This window comes from Leucopleurus acutus (assembly GCF_964270905.1).
Source record: "Leucopleurus acutus genome assembly, chromosome: 3".
In the NCBI taxonomy this organism is placed as follows: Eukaryota; Metazoa; Chordata; class Mammalia; order Artiodactyla; family Delphinidae; genus Leucopleurus; species Leucopleurus acutus.
In genome coordinates, this window is record NC_139145.1 from 146,848,336 (window position 1) to 146,875,579 (window position 27,244).

At 40.4% G+C, this 27,244-nt stretch overlaps 1 protein-coding gene across 1 annotated transcript; it reads right to left on the reverse strand.

Moving 5' to 3' along the window:
* Nucleotides 1-585: 585 nt before the first annotated feature.
* Nucleotides 586-26,884, reverse strand: IL7R (interleukin 7 receptor; the record flags this gene model as incomplete). Its single annotated transcript, XM_082835606.1, has 8 exons — nucleotides 586-1,219; nucleotides 1,638-1,713; nucleotides 2,657-2,750; nucleotides 4,269-4,437; nucleotides 5,460-5,617; nucleotides 10,532-10,689; nucleotides 22,279-22,417; nucleotides 26,803-26,884. The coding sequence occupies 8 exons, from the start codon at nucleotides 26,882-26,884 to the stop codon at nucleotides 716-718; spliced, it is 1,380 nt and encodes a 459-aa protein (XP_082691732.1). The 3' UTR covers nucleotides 586-715.
* Between the last annotated feature and the right edge of the window lie 360 nt (nucleotides 26,885-27,244).

Sequence of the window (27,244 nt, forward strand, 5' to 3'; positions counted from 1 at the left end):
ACTGTCCCGGTTTACGCTTGTTGTCCTGGAGTGATTATTTATAACTTCCCCTTTCACTTGCAAAAGTGACCCAGTTTGGACAATACATTATAGAGTCACCCTGTTCTAAGTGAGGTTTGGCACTCGAGTGTGGGACAGTCCCTAGTTAAGAGGAAGGCACATGACTTGGAGGAGATGCACTTAGACTCCTGGGCAGCAAATCTTGATTCTATTCCTTGCTGAGTGGGGAACATGGATAAGCTAATGTAAGCTACAGTTTCATCATCTGTAACATAGAGAATGATCCTAATCGCACCCACCTCCCAGGATTACTGTGAGGATGCAGTGCGAAAAGATGTGTAGAGCGTGTAGCACAGCATTGTGTACATAGTGATTCCTGATAATGGTATCTTTCATTCTAATTCTCCTCTCCTTTCTTCCGTTGCTCCCTTTTGCCCTCCCCACCCTTCCATCTTTTCCTCCACCCTTTCTTTCACTCTTTTCTGCTTTTTTTTCCTTTCTGAAATCAATGAATCATTGTATTGCCTGAAGCAGAATGCCCCTGCCTCCTGTCTCTTGCCACTGAAGCAGGGAGGTGTGGTCGAAACACTGTTTCAGAATCCTGTGGACCATGTCGAGGGGCTGCTTTCATTTTGTCCTCTTTGTGCTGTGAGCGAGAGTGGGACTTGGTTATCTCTGTTCATCATGATGGTTCTGGTCATCGATTTCTTGCAATTCACTGGTTTTGGTAGAAGCTGGACATGGTGACATAGGCTTCTTCTTGACTTGATCCCAAGGAAGTGAGGATGGACTGCCCCTGGGCAGCAGGGTTCAATGTCAGGGTTCCGGGTTGGAATGGAAACAGAGGGGGCAGGGTGCTGTTTGTAGTTCCAGGGCCAAGCAGCAGGTCTCGGTACAGGAGAGGCCCATTCTTGCCACCTTCCTTGCAATCTGGGGACCTGGAGAAGGGGAGCCCAGGGGCATCACACACACTGATGTTCCCAGCCAGGCACCTGAATGACGACTCTCCTCTGAAAGTTTTTGGGCTGATGCCTACATGCTCGGAGGGCCAGTTGGGGCCCTGCATACCTGCTCCGAGCCTCTGCTTCTCAGACTCCTCTAGCTGTGGAGGAAGAGGATCTTGCAGAAAGCCTTCTGCTTCGTCTCTAGCTTGAATGCCATCCACCTTATGAATCTGGCAGTCCAGGAAACTTTCAGGATTGAAACTCACATTCAAATTCTGCACCAAAAAAAAAAAAAAAAAAAAAGAGAGAGAGAGAGAGAGGCATTAAGACTGCACCAGAGAGACACATCAGCAAATGTTCTGTTCAGGAAAAGAGCTCAAGAACTTTCCAACAGGGGTTTACCAGGGTATGTCAGAGAATTACCCACATGTTCTAGTTGACTCTCTGCCTCTGGAGGTGCTGTGATACTTCAGGGTCTGAAGTATCCCTGGGAAAGTCTGGGAAATTCTGAGACTTGTATTTCATTTTAGTTTCCCACCTCCAGGAACCTGCAGCTGGCATCTTATGAGGGACCCTAGTTATGTGATACACGAAAGACCGACACTTGAGGTTCAGCCATTCCTCATCCTGCAACATCATTCTCGGCTGCTGGGATGCCTCTGACATAGTGATGGAAGCACCAGACGCACTCACTTTTTTTGGTTTCTTGCACAGTTGTTCCAGAGTCTTCTTATGATCAGGGAGACTGGGCCATATGATAGGCTTGATTCTGAAATAAAAGGACATTGAAGATGTAATGAATGGTGGAGGGAGCAGGCACAGTAGACCTTCCCACTGACTCTGAGCCAGGAGTCAGAAGAGCAGATTTCTAGCCTTGGCTCTGCCACAACTAGGTGGATGATCTTGGACAAGTGACTTGCTTTCTCTGGGCCTCAGAGTCCCACCAGTCCATGGAGGGGTTGGACCAGAGACCATTGTCACTGATCTACTCTGTGAACGAGACAACAGTGATACACCCCTGGCCAAGAGCCCTGGAGAAAAGGAACAATAAGTCTTGGCAGTGATGTAGCTATGAAACTAAAATCTGATCTGTTCATCTACTCCCCAAAATAGGCTTTGTCATCTTTCTTTTCTCTTCATTGGCAGCAACTCCTCTGCTCTGATTTTGGTGGAAGTGAGACATACTTTCAAAGTTACACAGGGAAATTGCTTTAGGGTGGTACTTTAGAAACTGGAGTATCTTGGGGGGCAGCGGGTATGTGACCCTGTGTTGAGGGCATCTTCCTAAAAACATTAATAACTCTACTGAAGTGTGTCTAAATGATGAAACAAGCATGGCCCTATCATGGGGTAGAATGCAAAAGTCTATGAATTTGTGTGCTGAAAGCTAAGACTTCAGAAATATTCTGCATTTCCCATGGGTCCCTCCAGCTGCCCAGGCATTCTGGGGGGATGGCTCTTACCCACTGAGGACACTTGGGAGGAAAGGTTTGCGGGGAGGATTTGCCCTATGTTCAGTTTATATATTTTTACCTCTTGTGAAATTAACTATGGAAATTCATCAGTGCCTGAGGATGAAGAGGGATATAGGGCCCTGCAATTCCTGAAATGCCTTATTCCCCTTTGCCGTTTTCTCATCAATAAACAGGACTAGAGCTCTGACTGTCTGGAATCCCACATAAACACTCTCTTGATTAGTTAAAGAAATTCACCTTTTTTCCCACAACACACAGGCCAGAACGACCATCAGAGCCACAGAGAAGAAACTCAGAATGATGATAATTAGTAAAACAGGATCCATCTCCCCTGGAAGGCAAGGATAGATCTTGGTTAGCAATCATGAAGCGTGCCGTGGGGGAGACTTTCAGGATGCTTTGAGTTTATTTAGTAACTTGGGCCCATTTATTATTTCGTGAAAGTTGCTTTTCAGTAAACAGGATGATGTACTAGCTTTTATGGGGGAATTTGGGCTTCAGTAAGTGACAGTGTTGCTGAAACAGCCTCTGTTCACCGGTGCTGAATAGAAACGTGGAGACAGAGTTTTGGGTGAAATAGAAAAGAGTAGCTTTTATTGCTTTGCCAAGCAAATGGGGCCACAGGGGGCTAATACCCTCAGGACTACGTGACCCACCCTGGAGGGGGTAGTGAGGAGTCTTATAGTGTTCAAGGAGCAGGGCGTAGTCAGCTTGTGGACATTCTTCTGATTGGTTGGTAGGGAGGAAATGGGGAGTCAGCATCATCAACCTTCTGGTTCAAAACAGTCTAGGGTCTACATTCTTGTGGTCAGCAGATTTCATCTGGTAGGGGTGTGCTTCCTGTTAAAAACAACTTAGGAATGTGTGTCAGGCCTTTATCTGTATCTCTCAGGGAACCATGAGTTCGGTGGCAGATGTGGCGGATTTATAATCTATAAATTGTTACCAGTTCCCCAGCCCAATAGCTATTCTTTGTTTCTACACCTTCACATTTCTCAATCATTAACTCTTGAGTCAGCCTTTCACTTCAAAAGACAAGGACACAGGAGCTTGTACACGGTTTCAGCACCGACTTAGGTGACCAGGTCCAGAACATCTGTCACTTGGAATTTAAAAGTGACCTAACATTAAAGACAGCAGTACCCCCTGCCAAACTTCCACCACCAAGAGAGAGAAGCTGAGCAGGGGAATGATGAGAGATGCTCTACCCTGCAGCCTCAGCAATTCCTAGGGTAAGGACGGGAGGCCGGTACAGCAGAGCTGTTCCGTGCATCCCCCAAAGGGAAGGTATATGTGGGGTGCTCTGGGTCCCCAGTGGTCTGCCTGAGCTATGCCCTTTGGTTCTTCTGGCTGTTCTCAGTTCCTAGACTCCCAGGATATCTTCATTATTCTAGAAAAGGAGACATGCGAAAGCCACACCAGCCTACCCATCTGCCACCCCCTATGGTATTCCCTAGAGGGACTTGGCGGCACCGGCCATTGGGATCCCAGTCTGAATTGGTAAACTAGAGGTAGTGGGTGGGAATTTTGTTCAGAACTAGTGGCTCCCAGGAGTGCCCAGGACAGTAAAGTCCAGACAGCCTACATCAGCTGATCAGTGACTAAGAGTCCTACTCCCACCCCTTCTCCGTTCTTCACAAAAGGGGCAAAGATGGCAGGTCATTTTTCAAAGAAAGTGTAAGAATGCCCTCTGGGGAGTCCTAACTTGTGGGTTTGTTTCATCTCTCTGGCTCTCACTGTCTCTCACAGACTTTGACATGCAAAGCACTACGGTGGGGGTGGGGGGGGTGGGGGGGTGGGGTGGGGGTGGGGGTGGGGGGTGGGGGAACAGACTCCAGTCACTTCTCACCTGGGCCATTGGTCTCTGGAGTTCTGAAGTGGAAACTTGGACTCCATTCACTCCAGAAGCCTTCAAAATAGTTGGTGTTAGGGATGGACCGAACTTTAATCTCATACATTGCATTGGGTTGTAGCTTTCTCTGTAGGAGCATCAGCTTTGTGCTGGATAAATTCATGTGCTGAAGAGCAAAAAAAGGCCACTACATTTTTAAGGTGGAAAAAGAGGCGGTGCTCACATCTCCCAAATCATTTCAAGTTGAGTGTCTTTAGTCATGTGGGCATTCTCTGGAGGTTCTCTCATATTTGTTAGAAAAAGGAGCTCTGACATGGAGGGGTTGGAAGCAGAATTGGGGCAGAGTGTGTGAGCTCACAAACAATGCTGCAAGTGGTCAAGGAGGGCAGTGAGAAAATGGGTCTTTTTCTTTATTCAGGAGAGTTGGGCTCTCCCAGTCAGGGAGGGTATAAATCACTCCCAGGCTCCCGCCTTCCTTTCCACAGTCTAATCTCTTCTTTTTCTTTCCCTCCCATTTCACATCCCATGGAGAGATGAAAGGGAATGGTAAGGTTAGTGAGCAAGAATCATTTTCCTCTGGAAAGATATAATTCTACATCGTGAATAGCAATCTAGAGACACAGTCTCTCCAATAATGTGTGTCATCCTTAGGAGGAAAAAGTACTCTATCAATTTGATGGGTAAAAAGTAATACCTATGGTTATGTACATTTAGATTTATTTGATTATTAGTTTTTTATACTTATTGAAATTACATATTTTCTATTTTGTGAGACATTTCCAACTTTCTTGCTAATTTTTCTATTGTCATATTTGTCCTTTTCTTAATGATTCATAAGACCTTTTTACATTTTAAGAATATTAGCCATCTGTCAGTTGTATGTGTGGTAATTTAAGCCTAATTTCTTTTTTTTTTGCGGTACGTGGGCCTCTCACTGTTGTGGCCTCTCCCGTTGCGGAGCACAGGCTCCGGGAGCACAGGCTCCGGAATCGCATGCTCAGCGGCCATGGCTCATGGGCCCAGCCACTCCGCGGCATGTGGGATCTTCCCGGACCGGGGCACGAACCCGTGTCCCCTGCATCGGCAGGCGGACTCTCAATCACTGCGCCACCAGGGAAACCCTATTAAGATATTTTTATATACATCTTCATAAATTTTATAACGTATAAATGTAGTTGACCTACATACCATCCAATCATTTTCATTTTTTTCCTGACGGTAGGCTACCTCATGCATTAGTTCTTTCACATACTTCTTTTGTAAGTGCGATGTATTAAATGTCACCTCAAAGTCATTTGCTCCCTTGCGATAGACGACTCTTATGTCAAAAGGAGCCTCAGGTTTAACTGAAAAGGAAAAAGAAATGAAGTCATTCTATGGGGTAGTCAAGGAAATAATTATAATTTTTAAAGTGCATCTATTCTGAAAATCACATTCCTTTTCTGGGTCAGTAAAAACCATTTCTTCTTCTTCCCGGTTCAAAGCCTGACTACATTTCCCAGCCTCCCTTGCAGTTGGGTGTGTTCTTGTGAAGGATGTGGGTGGAAGTGATGTGCACGGCCACCCATCCTGGCCCAGAAACCCCACATGTGTGACCCCAATGCTCGGTCCCCTTCTGCCACTTGGAGCCATACGTTGAAGAGAGTGGAGCCCCAGGATGGAGAAGCCCTGAATGTTGCTTGAAGGAGCACCACCCACAGGTTAGAAACACCCATTTTGGCTCTTACATGAGCAAGAAATAAACTTATGGTGGTGGAGATATATGTTTTAGGGCGTATTGGTTACAGTAGCTAGTGCTAATTTTACGCAGAAAACATATTCTCTTCTCCTTTTGAGTACTAGAGGACTTGTTACTAACTAGCCCCGAAGCAGGAGAATTTGAACTTTGAGTCTTCATTATTCTGCTAAAACCGGGGGCCTTACACATCATCTCAGTTACATGGAAACTGGGGATCTGCATCCTGGCCCTGGCTTATAACTTCTGGTGTAACTGCAGGTTGCCTGCTCCTTCAGTCTTGTTTGCTTTAGCTCTAAACTCCTCTCTGGCTTCTTTCTCCTGTCTACCTGCCTAGGATCAGAGGCACCATATATGAAATACTGTGGGAGGTAGAGAGGTATTATTTCAGGCAGAACAAACCCGGAGAAAGGTACTGAAATCTTATGAGCACATGTGTGTCAGGACACCTCCCACCCTTGACTTGGGGTTTCCCTGTCTTGGCGTCTTTGCTGTTCTTTCACTAAAGCCTGGGAACTTAGTTGTCTAGGGATGGGGCAGCCACTTGTTTGCATGGCTGATCTCAGACAGAGATTGGGAGATGCATAGGTTAAAATCTAACCTAAACCTATTGTTAATGAGGGAGTGTTCATCACAACTTCACGCAGTAGACTGAGCTGGATTCCAGGCTATATGATCTGGGCTTTAAGACTGACTTGCTGACCCAGTAAAACGAGCTCACGTGGTGAAGTTTGGCCCCCTTGTCATAATCACTTGCTCGTAGTGGTGGCTGCCTAAATGTCTCCTGCCTTGATTCCCCCAGAGGTACTGAAAAAGAGGAAGTGCTTCTTTCTTTACCCTTGGATGTCTTCTGCAAGGGGAAGTTTACCTTTTTTTACCCTTAGATGCACTATAAACAGGGAAGATACCCCAAAGGGAAGCAGGAGGAAAGGTAGTGGGTGTAGAGAAACAGAGAAGACTGTCAGTCCTTTGACACCAGCCAAGCCAGTTTCTACCTGCCATTCAAGGAAATGATTAAGAGTCACATTCTCAACAAAACCTTTGACACTGAATCCCTTGCTGCATCCCCATCTCCCAAGGCCTCTCAATAATGGAAGAATTCAGGGAAGAACAGACTAATGTTGATTACATACTTACTAAGTGCCAAGCTCTTAAATTATGACATCTTGCATCAACACTCACTCATTGCCAATATACTGATGAGGAAACTGAGTCTGAAGGGTTAATTAGCTAAGTTCAGCCCCCATAGGATGAGTTAATAAGATGTAAATCCAATTCTGTCTGATCCTGAGTCTCACTCTCCTTCATTTATTTATTTTTTTAAAAATTTATTTATTTATACAGTAGGTCCTTGTTGGTTATCTATTTTAAATATAGCAGTGTGTACATGTCAATTCCAAACTCCCAATCTATCCCTCTCCCCTCCCCTTCCCCCCGGTAACCATAAGTTCATCCTCTAAGTTTATCCTGTGAGTCTGTTTCTGGTTTGTAAATAAGTTCATTTGTATGGAGAACAGTATGGAGGTTCCTTAAAAAACTAAAAACAGAGCTACCATATGATCCAGCAATCCCACTCCTGGGCATATATCTGGAGAAAAACATGCTTCAAAAGGATACACGCACCCCAATGTTCATTGTAGCACTGTTTACAATAGCCAAAACGTGGAAGTAACCTAACTGTCAGTTGACAGAGGAGTGGATAAAGAAGATGTGCTATATATATATATATACAATGGAATATTACTCAGCTATTAAAAAGAGTAAAATAATGCCATTTGCAGCAACATAGATGGACTTGGAGATGATCATACTAAGTGAAGTAAGCCAGACAGATAAAGACAAATATCATATGATATCACTTATATGCAGAATCTAAAAAGTGATACAAATGAATTCTCTCTCCTTCACTGAGCTTTTATTTCTGTGCTCAGCTCTCTCCTACTGGCTTGTACAGGCTCTCCCCACACAGTTCTGCTTCTAAACCCAATGGTACATTTGAGCAACTTAGAAAAAGGTGCTCATTCCTCAAGCAACATCTTAAAAAGTTAATTTATTCTTGGCACAACTTGAACTATTATATGAATTTACCCTGACAAGAAAAGGGGGGAGACAGAAGCTGCCCCTCCAGACTTACTGGGGACCCACACCTAGAAGGAGTTGTGAGTGAGGGGACTGGTGGCTGCAGGGGACCTTTCGCTCTGGGGTTTAGTCAGCAGCATCTAATGTCAATTTAATTAAATGACAGTTCTATTAATGAACTGTAGCATCAAGAAGCAGAAGATGATGCCACTGGGAGACATGTCTCCACCACCGCTCATGCTGCTTGCCCAGGCATGCTTTCCAAAGCCCCGAGGTGCTCACAGCACCCCTTTGTAGACCTATGCTACCAGCAGAGTGCACACCCTGTCTCTCCTCTGGTCCCTCAGAGGAGGCGGCCGGTCAGGTTTTCCATCTGTTGGGTGGTACAGAACGTGGACTTCGAAGAGCACTGGGCATATGAGATCTGGAGAGTCTGATGGGGCAGACTGCCACCAAGAGCCTGTAGGCGTGCCCTGAGTGTTCACATGTTCACGCACTAAGATGCATGTGGGCCCTCTGTGCTGGGGTGGGTTTTTGTAAGAAGGGGCTCTCCCCTGGGGCTTCAGGACTGTGTCACAGGACTGAGTCTCTGCCCTCTCTGCCTGCTCTCCGAGAGTAAATACATATTTGCAAAGTAAATGATGAACTTCTAGATATAGTGCCCTGTGCACAAACTGAACATCCATCCACAGCAGCCTGGTCTCCAAATGACCACAACTCAGCTTGCTTGTGTCCCAATATCAGAGACAGCCTGTCGTGCCACCGCCCCTAAGCACTCACACTGGTCGTGACTAATGTCTCTTTTCTACTCTCCCTCTGCTTTTTCTACAAGATGACTGTTCAAACATGGAACTTCTGCCCTTTACTCTATTAGTGGTACAAAACTGAGACTAGATTCCAAGTTTCTCTTTGTCACCTCTAATGAGTAGTGCTCTCTTACCTTTAATTTTCTTTTAGGAGGGTGAAGGGAGGAGGTTGAGAAGAGGGAGAGACAGAGCCATAGTATTTAAAACAAGAAAGAGAATGCACCTCTTCAATCACTTTGAACAGTTTTCTCCCTACATATATGGTTTCACTTGTAAACCTCCATAGGTAGAATGAATACAAGAAGTTAGGATTCCATTGCACTGATATACCATAACTGGCTTAGACATTCCCCTCTACCATTGCACTGATATACCATAACTGGCTTAGACATTCCCCTCTACCAGGGTATCTCCGAGGTTTTGAAAAAGAACCTTTCTTACCTCATTGTGATAAATCTGTAAGTAATGGGAAAACTTTTTGTGTCTATATTCCCAATCTCTCTGATCATTTTATTTGCTTGGTAACCGAATGGTGAATTGGTAATTTATACTGACTTACAACCTGATAATCGAAGGGATTTACAGAAATCCATGATTCATATTATTATGTATATTATATAGAACCAAGGGAAACATATAGATAAATTTAGCAATTCAAATTGTACTTTTTTGGGAATATAATAATTATCACTTTTTCTGGCCAAGTGTAATATGTATATTCTACATACATATTACACTTAATATGCATATTCTAGACCAAATCAGATATGACTATGCATCACTCCTCAATAGTGAGTCTCCTAGGAAGGTGTGATGGTAATTTCATGTGTCAACTTGGCTAGGCTATGGTCCCCAGTTGTTTGGCTAAACACTAATCTAAAGGTATTTTTTTTTTAAGACATGACTAACATTTAAATCAGGAGACTTTGAGTAAAATAATTACTCTCTAAAATGTGGTAGGCCTCATTCAATCAGATGAAGGCCTTCAAAGCAAACACTGAGATTCCCTGAAGAAGAAGCAATTTTGTCTTAAGAATGCAACATAAAAATGCTGCTTAAGTTTCCTTTGCCAGCCCCTAAAATCATGACAGTCAATTCCTTAAAATGAATCTCTTTTTCTCTATCTATCTATCTATCATCTATGTATCTATGTATATCCATCTATCCTATTGGTTCTGTTTCCTCTGGAGAACTCTAATACAGAAGGCATATTTACTTTTAAAAATAACTTGATAATTTTGCTAAATACACTCACAGGTAGGTATGTGGGGAGACGATTACAAGGAATTCAGGAAAAGGTAAGGTGAGGAAGGAAAAGACGTGTGTGGGTGAAGTACAGGAGGCCCAGCTCCAGTTAGACACTTCACACAGATGAACTCTTCCTGCAATCTGTAAGTGTCAATCACCCTTTTTCATAGCTCAGTTTGAAGACCCTCAGAGTTCTCTCACAGTAAGAATAAATAGCATAAGCTTCAAACTTTCATTTCTCTTAAGAAATTATATGCATTAGAGAATTTGATATTTTCTATTGTAAATAGTTTTCATGATTTGTCTACTTTAAGATACAGAAAGTTCAGACACAGATATCTGTCTTCCGATATCTGAAAAATGGCGACATACCCCCATATACAACTTCTTACCTATTTTGACTATGTTCATTTTTTTGCAAGTCATGCTTTTTCTTCCAAGCTTCACACATATTTTACTGTCTCCAATCAGTAAGAATTTCTTTGTCTTGATGAGATACATCCCTTGCAGTTTATTAAAACTCAGGCAATCTACCTCCAGAAGGGCCCCACTGTAGAAACAAAAAAGGAATTTGTCTTAATTCAAGTAGGAGTTTCTGTATAGAAGGAATAGCGTCACATCCACTTTTCATTTGTGTGGCTTTAAATTTGTCCATAGGGTAGATGCATATTTGAGAGAGAGAGAATTAAAATAAAATAGCTTTTTGCTGCCATTATAATCAGCATTGATTTACTCAGGCATTAGATGCAATTGAACCTGAAATAGTTAAAGCATGTTCCTGAAAATAATGGAAAATTCTTATCTTGTAATAACTGATTGTTAGAAGATAAGTACTTTCTTTAGGTGGGAAGGTAATTTCTTTTTTTGATATCCTGCAGGAATAAATTGAAAAAATAAAGCCTGTAAAGAAATATTGACCAAAAAAGGGTTAAAGGAAATAATAAAATAGTCTAAAGGATTATATACATAAAACCATATACACTTAATGGGTAATTTGGGAATTTTCATAGGTAATTTTGGCTGAGTTCCACTTTTAACTCATCAACAGACTTTAAAATCAACCCTTCTCCCCATGTTCCTTAGATTAAATGTTCTAGGAATTGAATTCTGTCACTTCTGTGACCTCCTATTCCCAATTAAAATCAGGCTTTCAGGAAACTGAAGAAAAGAGAATGTTGACTACTATGCGACCACATCAAAAGCTCCAAATTGTACTCTTTTTAAAAATTCCTATTTTAAAAAGAAAGTATGTTTTAGTTCCAGTAGTGGCAGAGTAGCTTATATCACACTACCCATCAACATATAACTACTAAAAACTTTGAGCAAGATATTTTTGAAAATACTATTTAAAAGCATTGGAGAAGAACCAAAAGCAGGCAGACACTAGGAGAATTTAATTCTTTAGAAAAGGGTGGATTAGATCCTTGTTTCTAGGTTGTATTTTTTTTTCAGTACGCGGGCTTCTCACTGTTGTGGCCTCTCCCGTTGCGGAGTACAGGATCCGGACGTGCAGGCTCAGCGGCCATGGCTCACGGGCCCAGACACTCCGCGGCATGTGGGATCTTCCCGGACCGGGGCATGAACCCGTGTCCCCTGCGTCGGCAGGCGGACCCTCAACCACTGCGCCACCAGGGAAGCCCTTGTTTTGTTTTATCTGAAGGCACTTCTCAGGTCACATTATGATGGGCATTTAGAATCTAACAGAAGGCCACAGTTTTACTGTCTTGAGAAGTTAGAGGACAGAGTTTCGGTTGGCCTGAGTGGCTGGGTATTTTTAAGGGAGAAAAGCCTAGAAATGAGGAAACTTTAGACATAGAAGACACGAAGTCTGCATATAAACTCTGCTTAAATTATTATATGTCCCCTTAATTGTGCAGATGTGGAGGAAAATCCAAGGAAACCATGGCAATAGCTAGATGGCTCTAGAAGGAACTAAGAAGATATTTTTGGTGCTGCCTCAAAAGAAGAATTTGGAGATTAATCCAGCCAAGTTAACTGAGTAACAGAGTTAAAATTAACACTTGCCAGAGGAAGTTATCAGAATCCAATCAATCAATCAATCAATCAACAAAGCACCCTATTATCGATAGTGTCCTTCCTACATTCAAAAGCTGCTACAAAAGAGCAGAAATAGAAAAATGTGACAAATAGTGAAGATAAAAAGCAGTCAATGGAAACTGAAGCCAAGAGGACCTGGATGTTGGAACTAGCAGAAAAGAACTTTTCAACAGCTTTTGTAAATATGTTAAACAAAATATGGTCATAATTATTGAATGAATGCAGAATCTTAGTGGAGAAGTGGAAACTACAAAAGAGAACAAAATGAAAGTACTATAACTGACAAGTACAAATTTAAAGTTTTAAAAAATGTACTGAATGTATGGGATGGATGTAATAGCAGACAGAAGGCAGAAGAAAAGGTTGGTGAAGCTGAAGATAGATCAATAGAAATTATTTAATCTAAAACAACAGGAAAAGTCTTATTGACCTGTGGGACAATATCAAGGGGATAAATAAATATGCAATTAGAGTTCCAGAACAAAAAGAAAGAATTTGGCTAAAAAATATTTAAAGAAATAATGTTCTCAAATTTCCCAAATGTAGCAAAAAATATCAACTTTTAGGTTTAAAAAACTCAGCCAATCCAAGCAGGATAAATACAAAGAAAACCACACCTAGGTACATCATAGTCAAATGGCTGAAAAGCAAAGGCAAATAAGAAATCTTGAAAGCATCCAGAGAAAAGTATCACTTCTCATCAGAAATTATGTGAATGAGAAGACACTGGAATAATATATTTAAAATTCTGGAAGGGGAAAAATATGTCCACTTTGAATCCTTACACTACAAAATATTCTTCAATAATGAAGGCAAAATAAGGATATTTCCAGCTATATAAAAATTGAGATAATATGTTTTAGGAAGTACTTTAGACCAAAGGGAGATAATAATAGGTGGAATTTCAGATCTACAGGAAGCAATTAGGTTTACCAGAATAAATAAAGAAGCCAATACATATTTTCTTCTCTTAAATTCTTTAAAGATAAAGATTGTTTAAAGCAAATACTGTAGTGTTATTGTGGCATTTACAGTATATGTAGGGATTTCCCTGGTGGTGCAGTGGTTAAGCATCTGCCTGCCAATGCCGGGGACAAAGATTGGGCTCTAGTCTGGGAAGATCCCACATGCTGTGGAGCAACTAAGCTTGTGAGCCACAACTACTGAGCCTGTGCTCTAGAGCCCACGAGCCACAACTACTGAGCCCACGTGGCACAACTACTGAAGCCCATGCGCCTAGAGCCCATGCTCCGCAACAAGAGAGGCCACTGCAACGAGAAGCCTGCACACCGCAATGAAGAGTAGCCCCCACTCTCCACAACTAGAGAAAGTCCATGCACAGCAACGAAGACCCCATGCAGCCAAAAAAACCCCCCCAAAACCCAATATATGTAGATATAAAATATATGACAGTAGTACAAAGGGTAGAATGTGATAAGTACAACTATATTGTTGCAAGTTTCTTATATTTTACATGAAATAGTACATTAACTCTAAGCAAACTCTAAGAAATGGTTGAATATTGCAACAGTTAGAGTAATCTAAAAAGCGATTGTGCCCAAAAGTGAAAATAAGGAAGAAATTGAATGTTTCAATAGTTCCCTTTCTTTCAAAGAAGTTCAATTTATTATTAATAAGCTTTCCTACAAAGAAAACTTTATGCCCAGATAAAGCTAGTGAATTCTATCATATATATACAAAATAGTGCCACTCCTACACAAATTCTTTCAGAAAATAGAGGAGAAATGAACGCCTCCCAACTTATTTTATGAAGTTAGCTCAAATCTGGTACAGAAAGCTGGCAAAAATATTACAGAAAAGAAATTTACAAATTAATGTTCCTCAAGAAAATGTCAATACATTGATATTAACACATAATGATAAAGTGGGATGCATGCAGGAAATCAAGGTAGGTTCAACAATCAAAGATCAATCAATACAATCACCACATGAACAGAATAAAAGGCATAAATAATCTGATCAACTCAAGTGGTTAGAAAAAGCATATGACAAAATTCAACATCCATTTATGATAAAACTCTCAGCAGACACATCCTCAACCTGATAAAAGGCATTTACAAAAGGTCTATAGTTAATAACATACCTAATGGTGAACTAGTGAACAGTTTTCTCCTAAGGTAAGGACAAGGCAGGAATATCTATTTTTCACAGCTTTTATTCAACAGTGCACTGGAGGTTCTAGCCGGTGCATAAGGCAAGAGAAACAAATAAAAATCACCAGTTTGAAAAGAAAAAAAATAAGACTTTCTTTACTTGCAGACATGTTTGTTCACATGGAAAACTATAAAGGCTCTCCAACACAATCACAGGAACGAATATAGTGAATTCACTAAGGTCGGTATATAAAAGTCAATTATATTTCTATTGACTAGTGTCCAAAAATTGGAAAATAAATTTAAAAAGTAATAGCTCCACTTATGATAGCAATAAAAACATAAAATGCTTAGAAATAAAATTAATAAAAGATGTTTAAGGCCTTTGCAATGGAAATTACAAAACATTCCTGAGAGGTATTAAAGGAGATCTAAATAAATAGAGAGCTGCATTCATGGATTAGCAAACTCAGTGCTGAAAAATGGAAATTTCCCCCAAATTGGTGTATGTAATTTTAATCAAAATCTCAGCAGGATTTAAAATAAGTCGACAAGCTGATTCCAAAATTTATGTGAAGGGCTTCCCTGGTGGCGCAGTGGTTGAGAGTCCTCCTGCCGATGCAGGGGACATGGGTTCGTGCCCCGGTATGGGAAGATCCCACATGCCGTGGAGCGGCTGGGCCCATGAGCCATGGCTGCTGAGTCTGCGCGTCTGGAGCCTGTGCTCCGCAACGGGAGAGGCCACAACAGTGAGAGGCCCGCGTACCGCAAAAAAAAAAAAAAAAAAAATTTATGTGGAAACCCAAAGAACTCAGAATAGTCAAAACAACTTTGAAAAAAGTAGAACAAATAAGGAGGACACAGAGCACTTGATTTCAAACTTACTATAAAGTTATGATAATCAAGACAGTTTGGCATTGGCACAATGACAGAAATATTAATCAATGGAAAACATAGAGTGTTCAGAAATAGACTCATACACATAAGGTTACTTGATTTTAAAACATGCACTCAATCAATTCAATGGAAATAAATCTTTTCAGCAAATTGTCCTGAAACAACTGAGCAAATGTGTGGAAAATATGAACCTCAATCTCACAAAAATTAATTGGGTATGGAGTGTAGCTCTAAATTTAAAGATTAAAACTGTAAACTGTTTAGAAGAAAACATAAGAAAATATCCTCCTAGATTTGAGTGTAGACAGACAGTCATCACACAAAAAACACTAAACATAAAAGAGAAAAATGAAATACATTGGACTTCATCAAAACGAAAACCTCCTGCTTATTAAAATATGTCATTAATAAAATGAAATGGCAAGCTACAGACTAGCAGAAAATAGTTGTAGTACATATATCTAACATCAGAATTGTATCCAGAACATATAAAGAATTCACATCCATCAATAATAAAAGGACAAATAATTCAATGAAAAAAGACAAAAGACTTTAACAGATACTTGGCAAAAGAAGACATACAAATGGCCAGCTGTACCTGAAAAGCTGGCCAACGTTATTTGTTATTTGAGAAATGTAAATAAAATCATGACATACACTTTCAAAGCCAAATATTGGAAATGATGTGTAGCTCTCATACATTGCTGGTAGTAGAATGGTATAACTACTTCGGAAAACTTGTTGGGTAGTTGCTTATAAAGTTAAATACACACCTACCCTGTGATACAGTAATTCACTCTGGGGTTTTTACCTCAGAGAAATGAAAATATGTACCAACAAACTGATTTGTATAAGAATGTTAATAGTAACTAAAAAGAATAGCCTCAAACTTGAAAAAACTCAAACATCCATCAAGAAAGGATTAAAAATTTGTGATATATTTGAACAGTGGAATTAATATGCAGCAACTGAAAAGATGAGCTATGAGATAAACATCAACATAGATAAATCTCTAAAACATTTTGTTGTGTGAAAGAAGTCAGACAGAAAAGAGTGAGCAGTGTGTTATTTCATTTATGAGAATTATCAGAAACCGGCAAAACCAAAGGCTGATAGATTTCAGAACTGTGATTGCTCACAGGAGATGAGGAAAGACTGAAAGGGGACCTGAGGCATCCTTCTAGGGTGAAAGAAAAGTTCTGTATCTCAACTGAGGTGATGGCAACATGTCAAATATGTTTCTCAAAACTCATTTAATGGACTTCCCTGGTGGCGCAGTTGTTGAGAATCCACCTGCCAATGCAGGGGACATGGGTTTGATCCCTGGTCCGGGAAGATCCCACATGCTGCGGAGCAACTAAGACCGTGTGCCACAACTACTGAGCCTGCACTCTAGAGCCCGCGAGCCACAACTACTGAAGCCCTCGTGCCTAAAGCCTGTGCTTTGCAACGAGAAGCCCGTGCACCGCAACGAAGAGTAGCTCCCGCTCGCCGCAACTAGAGAAAGCCCGCGCACAGCAATGAAGACCCAACGCAGTCAAAAAAAAAAAAAAAAAAAGAAAATTTATAAAAAAAAAAAGTTGACTAAAGAGTTGAAGTATTTACAAAAAAAAAACAAACTCACTTAATATCTGTACATTTTACCATAGGTAAACTTTACCCCCGAATGAATGGTAATCCAAAAAGAAAGTGAAGTTAAATTAATAAACCACATAAACAATAAGGAAGTAAAGCAGAATATGTATTCTTACTGTAAAAATAAACAGTGCAGAGTAAAAGTAAAATTACTCATTTCTTTCCTTCAACCCTCTATTTAATTCACATCTCCTGTGATAACCATGATTACCAGTTTGTTTTTCCTACATGGTCTTTAAATCCAGCCAGATAGCCCAAAAAAGAGGCATAGTTGGGTCAAATTGCAAGTGAGGATTGTGGAAGAAAAAAGTTTGCTTTCCATGAAGAGAATTCTTCTCATTAATCAGATTTTAAAAAAAATTATAGGGAGTATAGTCTAAAAAGGTCACTTACTTCCAACAACCAAGAATGTGTGTTGGTTTTCTATGGTGAGTTGGATGTGTGTGCACTCTTCTGTGCATGTGCCCATGTGAGCCCTTTCCAGGATCATTCCTGAAGTCTGAGCAGAAGGAACATGTCTGTGTGGCTTGAGGCGAGGTGGGCATGGAGTTAAAATCTGAGGAGAATGCCTCAGCTTTACGTGAAGAACCTCTCACCTTTGGGCTGCTGTGGTCTTTGTGGTTAAGCTCTTGTAGTCATGAAAACGTAAGACTGATGAATAAATTTTAAGTTTAATAATTGGCTAAAAATATTTATTGTTGGTGGGACATTCCTTAAAAATTTCCCCCCCAATATAGTTCTTTGTTAACTGTTATTTAGGGTATGCAATTCTGGCTTTGAGTGTGTGTGTGTGTGTGTGTGTGTGTGTGTGTGTGTGTGTGTTGGAGTTTCTAGAGTATGCCCCTTGTTGGGCTACATGGGTTTTCCCATTTGGAGAAGAGTAAAAATAAAAAGTAAAATTTTAAGGTAAGCTAGATGGATACCGAGGAACAAACTTGAGAAGAGTGTCAGATGGAAAGTTCTGAAGATGGCAACACTGTCATGGTTTGATGAGTAAGGATGGAAGAGGAGAACTGGGTCAGGATCCCATTTCTGAACTTTAGGCAAATGTGCTATGGAGGAAATGGCTTTTGGTTCAATCATTGAGTTTAGGATATATTTGTAAGTAAAGCATGTGTGGAATATTCCATTGCAGATCCTTAACATGTAGCAAGGTCCTGGTACTCTTGGACATTTAAGAAGAATCTAAAATGGTATTCTTAGTTTATTCCGCTCTTCAGGGAGTGCAAGTAATGAGCAAGAAAAATAAAGGATCACCATATTGCTGTCTTGTGAGCCTAGGCATCCTTTTATGGGGTCTGAGCTCTAGGAGCTGCCCTATGTGGAGGGGAAGCTGCGCCGGAAGACTAAGAGACAACTGTGGTCTAGAACAGACAGCCTTGCTTTGTGCCACTAACCCTGGCTTTAGGAGATTGGAGGAAACTCTGTGTCCCCCCATGAGTGGCTCAACTCAATTCAATCCAATTCATTTCAATTCACTGAATTAAATTAAAACAGCTTACTTGGTTGCTAACTGTGTATTGCTAGGACTGGGAATGTTCTGGGATTTCACTGGCCAACATGATAGCCATCACCCCACATGTGGATGTTGAACACTTGAAATATGGCTTATCCAAACTGAGATGTGCTCTAGATATGAAATACCAGATTCTGAAGATGTAGAATGCAAAAGAGTGTAAAATAGCTCATGAATATTTTTTTCACACAGATTATAGGTTGAAATGATAATATTTTGGCAATATTACATTAAATAAAATATTAAAATTAATCTTCACCTATTTCTTTTTTTTAAATGAGGCTACTAGGAAAGTTTAAATTACGTATATCGCTCACACATTTGTGGATTACATTGTATTTCTGTTAGATAGAGCTGTTCTAGGGTATTTTGGTGAAGAGATCACTACACATACCCAAGTAGTACTACAGGCTAGCAAATTTGGCCCTGTAGGACCTTCCTAAGGGACATCAAACCTAAGCCACTCACACAAATTCCTTTGTTCTGAAAACAGGGTGAGACTGCTTGGGACCACTGCACCTGATTCTTCACCCCAATGCCACCTTCCTAAGCCTCTTGCAATCGCCAGGAGTTTAGAGTGATAAATACATTTCTCTTGTTGGTGCAAACAGATATTTACATGGAAATACTAAAAACAGCCATAGATTTTATTCCTCATTTGGCCCTAAAAGACAGAATCTTCTCAAAAGTATTAAACACCTTTTAAAGTTGGTATGGATTACTGTAGAAAGGACTAAATTAAAAACACTTGACAGATATTGCTAGTTAAGTCAGGAGCATGAAGTAGATTTGGCAGGATGCAGCCTGTGATGTTGGTGGTAATTGATGAAAACAAAAAAATGACATATTTGAAGTGGTATCTGTAGGCGGTACCTGGGAGTGACTGTGGTGCCCCAAGAATGTGGAACTAAAGGAAATATAATTACCTTCTGAGCTGAATATGAAAGTTATGCAGACACCTAAAAAGCAGGGTCCCACATTTACATGCCTGTGGTGTCCACGTGGGTTATAGAAATGAGAAAAGGGAGCCCAACTTCAGAACTGAGATTTAATTCCCCATCTATAGAAGCAATCAGAATTTTGTTCAGCTAATTTTTGCTGTCTAGGCCCAGCATTACTAAATCTGATTTTTAAAGAGATACCTAGATTTCTAAATGATGGCCACTAAATTTAGAAAAATTAACACTTTGAGATATGAATCAAATTAACTCTGGTCTTAAAATCAACAAACCAATTTCCTTTGTTTTGCTGTATTTACGGAACCTTTGGATCACATTTTTAATGAAAATCTGACGACACTAAGAGAATTAAGTACCATTTACAGGCACTGACCATAAGCCAGACACTAAACCTTCTACCCCAGTGCAAGGTGATCGCTAGGATCAGAGTTTAAATGACTCCCGGGGTCACAGAGCTACTGCCGCTACTGGGATTCCAACCTCCCTGCCTGTTTCCTGCGCCTCTGCTTTGTCACTCCAGGTACCTGGGAGCTTGTTAGGGTTCTGGTGAATGAAGAATTTCTAGATGCCCCAGTAAGAGTGGATTTATATTGATGTACAACCTGCTGGCCTTCTCTTTCTCCCCTCCCCCCAAACACCTGAGCCGGGGGTGAACATTTGGGTCACTATGATAGTTGCATCTGTCCATGTAAAGTTGTCAACTGGAGTGCTAGCAATCCAACTCTGTGATTTTGGCTAATCCAAGTCCATGCCTGAGAGATGGAACTGCACACTGAACACTAAGTAATGGGTTTCTGAGCCTGGGAGACTGGCGGCCAGATCAGGCAATGCTTGTTAGAAAACGTCCCTGGTGAGCCCTCTGGGAAACAACGCCTGCTTTCTATCAACAATCCCGCCTGTGTAATGACTTCAGCAGAACTCACAGTTTTCAATCATTTACAATTTCTTTCTTTATAAATTTATATTCACAGAAAAACAAGCTCGAATAAAGCTAGTTTCATTGTGGAAAAGAAGCCCAACCAAAGCAGCAAGTACAGCACTCTATTTAAGTGGCTTTAACTTGAGTTACATCACTACTCTGAACCCAGGAGCTGCACGAATCTCTCCCTCAAGGTGTGGATACCTTTGCGAAAATGGCTTTTCTCCAGAAGCACCTTAACCTACTAAGGGCTTCATACTTATACTTTCACACTGAAAACTGTCTTAAAACAATCGCTTTCCAACAGAAATATCTGAACCCAACTGAAAAACCCAAACGGAGGCTATGGACAGGTTAAAATATGACAGGAGAAATCAAGAGACTTGTTAAAGGAAGCGGGAAAGTTTGTTCAAGTGGCCAAGGAAGTGGTCAAATACCATTGTGAATGAAAGTGGACAGAAGGTCAGCCTCAGCCTCCCCAAGAAAAACCACTGCAGTTCACCACCCGGCTGGCTGGAGAGCCCAAAGCAGACCTCTGTGTTGGAGAGGGTTTTGCCCACAAAAATGAGTGCATCTTTTTTTTTTTTTTTTTTTTTGCGGTACGCGGGCCTCTCACTGTCGTGGCCTCTCCCGTTGCGGAGCACAGGCTCCGGACGCGCAGGCTCAGCGGCCATGGCTCACGGGCCCAGCCGCTCCGCGGCATGTGGGATCTTCCCAGACTGGGGCACGAACCCATGTCCCCTGCATCGGCAGGCAGACTTTCAACCACTGCGCCACCAGGGAAGCCCTGAGTGCATCTTTTGAATGAGTTGTTCGGCTGCCTTAGTGGAGTCTAGTTGCTGCACAGATTCTGAACATTGTAGGTTCCTCTTCTCTTGATATATTTTATTCCTGGAAAGCATGTTATAGAAGTGAACTGACAGAGGCAGACTGAGAACACACTATGGAATTCAAGTCCAAGGTCATATTTATCCAATGACCATAGGAGAAGACACTTCATGAACAGATGTAGGGAATTAATGTAAGACGTGGGATTCAGGGCTTGTCTCGACTGTATATTGTGGAGGATTGGCTGAGTGTCTACAGAACGTAAGAAGCCCTCTTTTAGTACTGGTGGATCTTGACTTACTTTCCTTACTAGGCAACTAACTAAAATTAGGTCATCTGATATGAATTTGGAAATAGCCACAAGTCAGAATTTCACGGTCGAGTATTTTTTTCAAGTCATTAAAGATAGTAACCCTTGGCAACAAGAGATGATTTGTGAAAGAGGGAGAAGATAAAGTTCTGAGTTCTTTACCAAACCTTCAAACCAGACACAGACTTTCTTTTTATCTTTTCTCAGAGGCTCCATGAAACCAAGAGCCACTTTATTTCTGTGGATTTTTGGAAAACTGGTATTGAGAGTACCATCTGAAGTCAAACTGTGTCAAGGGGATGGCAGCTAAGTCTAGATTCATAGAGTTTTGACTTAATGCCTCTTTTTCATTCCTTATTACATACCAGATATGTCTTCTAATTAAATTATTAAAGTATTAAATTATTTAAGCATCACATCTCCCTATGAGGTGGTATATCTTATTTAACAGGTGAAGAAACTAAGGCATAGAAAAGTTATACAACTTACTCTAGATTAAAAAGCTAGTAAGTGCTCGTGTTGGGGTTAGAAACCAGGCACCTGCCCTCAAGTGCAGCTTCAAGACACTACATTGTCTCATGTTGGGCAAAGAGCTTTTGGGGGATGAGTGTCCCAGAAGAACCAGAATGTAAATTCTGCCATGAAGTCAGGAGGGATGTGGGATCTCCTACATCCATACTATCATTTGGCTGTAGCAGCGGGACCTGAAAGATGAGCTCTTGGGAGTTGCTTTGCTTGAGTCTCTTGGTGAAGGACAAGGAGTTCCAGGAAGTTTTTGGAATTTATTCAATTATAATATTTGATAATTAACTCCCACACTCTCACCTTTGCAGCTGGTGCTGTACAGTATACGAAAGAGAGACAGAGGATTTCTAAGCACCCACTGAAGGCACCATTCCTTACCATATTTCAAATTCCATATTGGTGCTGTTGACGTCCGGGTCGTCAAATGCACAGGTCAGCAAGTGCTGGGATCCATCCACTTCCAGCTGACTGTAGCACGAGAATGAGTAGTCATCCATTTCTGCATCGTCGAAGTCTCCTGGGAAAGAACAAACCTACAGCTGTTAATGAAGCCAATAAGTGCATCCTTTTGAAATCTGGAGGGACTGATAAAATGGCAGCCTTCTGTGGTGGACATAAAGGAGTGATGGTTGTTTATCTAAAGAAGGAAAGCCCAAAGACGTGGACAAGAAATAGGATTTCAAACAAACAAAATCACAAAACCAAAACAAAACCTAATGAGCACAGATTTTTTTCTAATAGAAAAGAAGTCATCACAATTAGTAAATAGCCTCCTAAGATTTCTAAATATCTCTGCCATTGGGTTAGTGCATTGGAGGTCTAGAATGAGACACTAAACACACGCTTTCTCTTATATAGATGGGAATTTCTTTTGTTTGTATACATTTCAAATGAGATACTTTATTATTTATGTGCTACCTAATCTAGTCTTGGGCTTTATTATTAATCTTCATTTATTCCCTCCCAAGAATTTTTTTTGACTGAAAGAAGGTGATAGCTAACTTGCATTCAGAAGTTCCCTTTTTTAAAATGGTAGCTTTCCCTTGCCTAAATAGACATCCTAACTAAAAGTACCATTGATTATCTCCATTGTGTGAATATTTATATAAGGCAACTTGTCTTAAGCTACTAACTGAGGCAAACATGATTAGGAAAAATTACATGACATGAATCTTATAGATACTATTTCTGAGCTTATACAATCTTCTTTTAGAGATATTGCATTTTCTAGGTATTAGCAAAATTCTGCAAGTATGTGGGGAACCAGAATTTTTTTGCCACCACTTTTGGAAAGTATTGTCTGTCAGAGAGAGTATTCGATTTCTTAAGCTGGGTTGAGGCCCTTAAGATTACATAGATATTTTGTGTGTATATTTTATAATATTTAATAGAGAAAACTATGCCAGCAAATAGACTCCAAGTGGGATCTGAGAAAATCCAGAGTAACCAAAGCCATTCTCAGGCTGAGTGTGAGCTATGATTGCTTCAAAATCCAATGACACTAGAAATTACTTTGGCCCATTGATACTAGAAAATAGATGCTCTAGGGCTTTAAATAGGATAGACAATATACTAAAAATCAAACCCCAGTTTAGTGTCCTGTAGGCCATGGGATTACAAGCAGCATCCACGTTACTTCAATAACCCATTACTTCTATGGGAAAGTTACTAAAGCTGGTTGTGAGTGGATCAACCAGTTGAGAGAAAGGTCGGTTCAGTCAAAGTGACAAATCTCAAAAAGCCACAGCTAGATAAGAGCTGTGTGCACTGCTCTTTCTGACTATACCTAGAACCCATCCGGCTCACAATTCTGCCACCAGCAAAGACTCCTTATGTAATTTCAGAAGAGTATGGCCCTCTTATTAATGACAATTTTAAATAGTGAGGGGCAGCCCACCATTTAGGGCTCCCATTTCAAAACATATTTGTTCCTAATCTCATAGAGTGAGATCTAGTCCCTTAATTGCTGGCACATTTCTTGATGGAATGATTCTGTGTGGCTTTAGCCTGCCCTTATATGGCAGTACTCATGCTCTCTTAATGTTTTCTCTTCTTTAGAACTTCCACCAATCTTGTACAACAGAACCTACATTACTATTTGGACTCAGACATTTGTGGATCATCTTTGACTCAAAAATTCTTCAACGTACAACGTAAGCCAGAGAGAGCAGAATCTAGCAGATGCCGGGTATTAACAGAACAAAGCACTCCCACTATCCTTAACCATCCAATCTGGCAAAGTGAGCTTGCTGTATATTCTTATGCATTTTATAAAGCTGTGGCCATTTACAATAGCCAAGACATGGAAGCAACCTAAATGTCCATTGACAGATGAATGGATAAAGAAGCGGTGGTATACATATACAATGGAATATTACTCCACCATAAAAATGAATGAAATAATGCCATTTGCAGCAGCATGGATGGACCTAGAGGTTAAGTAAGTCAGACAGAGAAAGACAAATATCATACGATATTGCTTACATGTGGAATCTAAAAAATGATACAAATGAACGTATTTACAAAACAGAAATAAATTCACAGACATAGAAAACAAACTTATGGTTACCAAAGGGGATAGTGGGAGGCGGGGGGAGATAAATTAGGAGTTTGGGATTAACATATACACACTACTATATATAAAGTAGGTAAATAACAAGGACCTACTGTATAGCACAGGGTACTATACCCAATATCTGATAGTAATCTACAGTGGAAAAGAACCTGAAAAAGAATATATATATATATATATATATATATATATATATATATATATGTATGTATAACTGAATCACTTTGCTGTACACTTGAAACTAACACAACATTGTAAGTTAACTATACTTCAATAAATGAGAAAAAAAGCAGTGGTCGTACAATTAAAATGGCCATGTTTTGAGAAACAGCTCATTGGCTCTTTAGCAGGTGTTACTGGGCCAAGTTGCTTTGTATACAAGAAAAATTCTCCTCAATAACCTGCAAAATCGCACGGCATTTTACAAAGAGAATGTTATACCTGCTCTAAGCTTAGCTAAGCATCATATACACAGTGGTTAAGACCTCTGGCACCAGAGCTGAACAGATGTGGGTTAAAATCCTGGCTATTCTACTGTGTAGTTGTGGTCTTCCATCAGGTTACTCGACCTTTCTAAGCTTCAGAGTTCTGATATTTAAATTCATGTTATCATGAGGAATCACTGAATAAATGTATACAAAGACTTCTTAGAACACAGTAAGCACTCAGTCAGGGTTAGCTACTTTATCACATTTTTTTGAGAAATAAGTAATGAAAGGGTAAAATAAGAATTCTAATTCTGAGAATGTACGTGAAACATTTGGGCATCCTTTGAAAAAGAGTTCTCTGTCAAAGATGTTATTATGACTATGGCTTTGAAATTACATAGAGCTTTTAACAGCGAGTTAACCTATTAACTTTTAAAAGCTCATTATAAAAATTAGGTTTTTCGAACTATGTATTATAGACAAGGCGGTGTGGTTTAAAAGCTTCCTACTGAAAGGGCTTAGTTGAGTAAAAGTATAAATGGTTTGGATTTTTAAAAAGTATCCCTTTCTTCTCTTGATCACTCTTGTGGTTATCAGAGAACTAACTTATCTTTTAACAAACCACAGTTGATTATTCTGAATTCCTGACACTCCAAACCGGGAAGCATTTTGATGTAGTCATGTGGATGGGTGGTTACAAATCTCCTAAAAAAACCCTGAAATTTAAAGAGTTGAAGTGAAAACTCAGCTTTCAATTAAAATTGTTAATTTCTTTTCAAAATAATATGACCAGCAGGGAGAAATAGAAGGGATATACTATACTCCAAAGAGTAAGATTTATGTGTTACGTGCCAAGCATCTATCTACAGACACAAGACAACATTTACCATGAAATAATCATCATCTCCCACAAAGTGATTTTTTTACGGTCACACTGTGAAAAATGTCAACCTTCTGAAAAGTCCCTTAAAGAAAGTATTCTAGGGATTTCCATCCTTAGAAATTACATAACTTAAGATATCCAAGCTGATTCATTAGACTGATGTGTTTGATATCTTCGTTAAGCAAACACTTTGTAAGTCTTAAAGTGAAAGCATTTAATTTTCAGGAGCAATCTGGTGGTCCAAGTTTCCAGGTGGCTCCTCTGGACTACTTCACCTTTGTGTACGGTTCAGTTGTAATTACAATGGATTTACAAAGTAGGCAGCATCTGCCTCGAGATACTAAGTATTTTAAGGATCCCAAAGATAATTATTATATGATGGTAAAATTGCTGACATGGAGATAGTTAAATATATTTCAATGAGAACTCGCTCAGATCTTAACCCTATTCAGTTATTCACTAAGAATACCACACGATTCTACCAAAACTAAAGTATTTTGAAGAAATTTTCAAATGTTTGTTAAATGTGTACTATGTTCTAGATGCTAGAGTAGGTGCTGAGGATATAGCAAAGGTAAGTGCAGACAAAGCTGTTGTTCTTGGATATTATTTTATCTTGAAAGTGAAACTTTCAGAACCTTCTAAAAAGCTAAACAAAACAAAATGAGCTTCATTTCTTGACAAGGAAAAATTACCTTGAAGATTCTCCAACAAGCATAACCAGTGTGTCTCTGTGTGTGTTCTTTTTGTAAGAGCAGAGGCATTGACCAACATGTAAGATCCACACTGAGAGAGTCAAGTGCATCCCTTGACAATTTTAAGCCTTTACAAACCACTCACAGTGTTGTCCCCAGGCCCCCTGTCCTGGTGCTTAGAATGCACAAAACGACTGACTACATGGCAAGCCCTCCAACTCCCTCTAACCCAGTGCCCCACTTTGGTCTGTTAGGGATCTGAGCAATCTGAAACAGATGCTAGAGATCATCTGAAATCCTAAAGAAAAGTTAGAAATGACTCACCATTCTCTGCATAGCCACTTTCTCCAGAAACGGCTTGAAGTAAATAGAAAACCATACCCAAAGCAATACCTAGAGGTGTCATTCTGAGAGAGAAAGAGAGGAGAGAGCAGGCGCGTGAGCCTACGTGTAGGGAGGAATGAATGAGAGAGAGAGAGAGAGAGCAACTTAAATCTACAGCTTTAGGACTTTATACTTGTTTAACCACAGGGGGGAAGTATTGGGGGAAGTAAAAACAGCAGAAAAGAAGGCAAGTGCCAGAAACAGGAAGTGTGTGTAAAAGGAGTGTTGCTATAAGCAGAAGTGGAGGGAAGGAAGGGATGGAGCCTTTGAGATGCTTGTACCTCTTTGGTGTCCCTGGCAGCCCCCAAACATACTAGGCTTGTTTCAGACTAAGGTGGTAGATTCAAATCCAGGTTCAAACTAGCTTAGGCCCGCTTTAAAA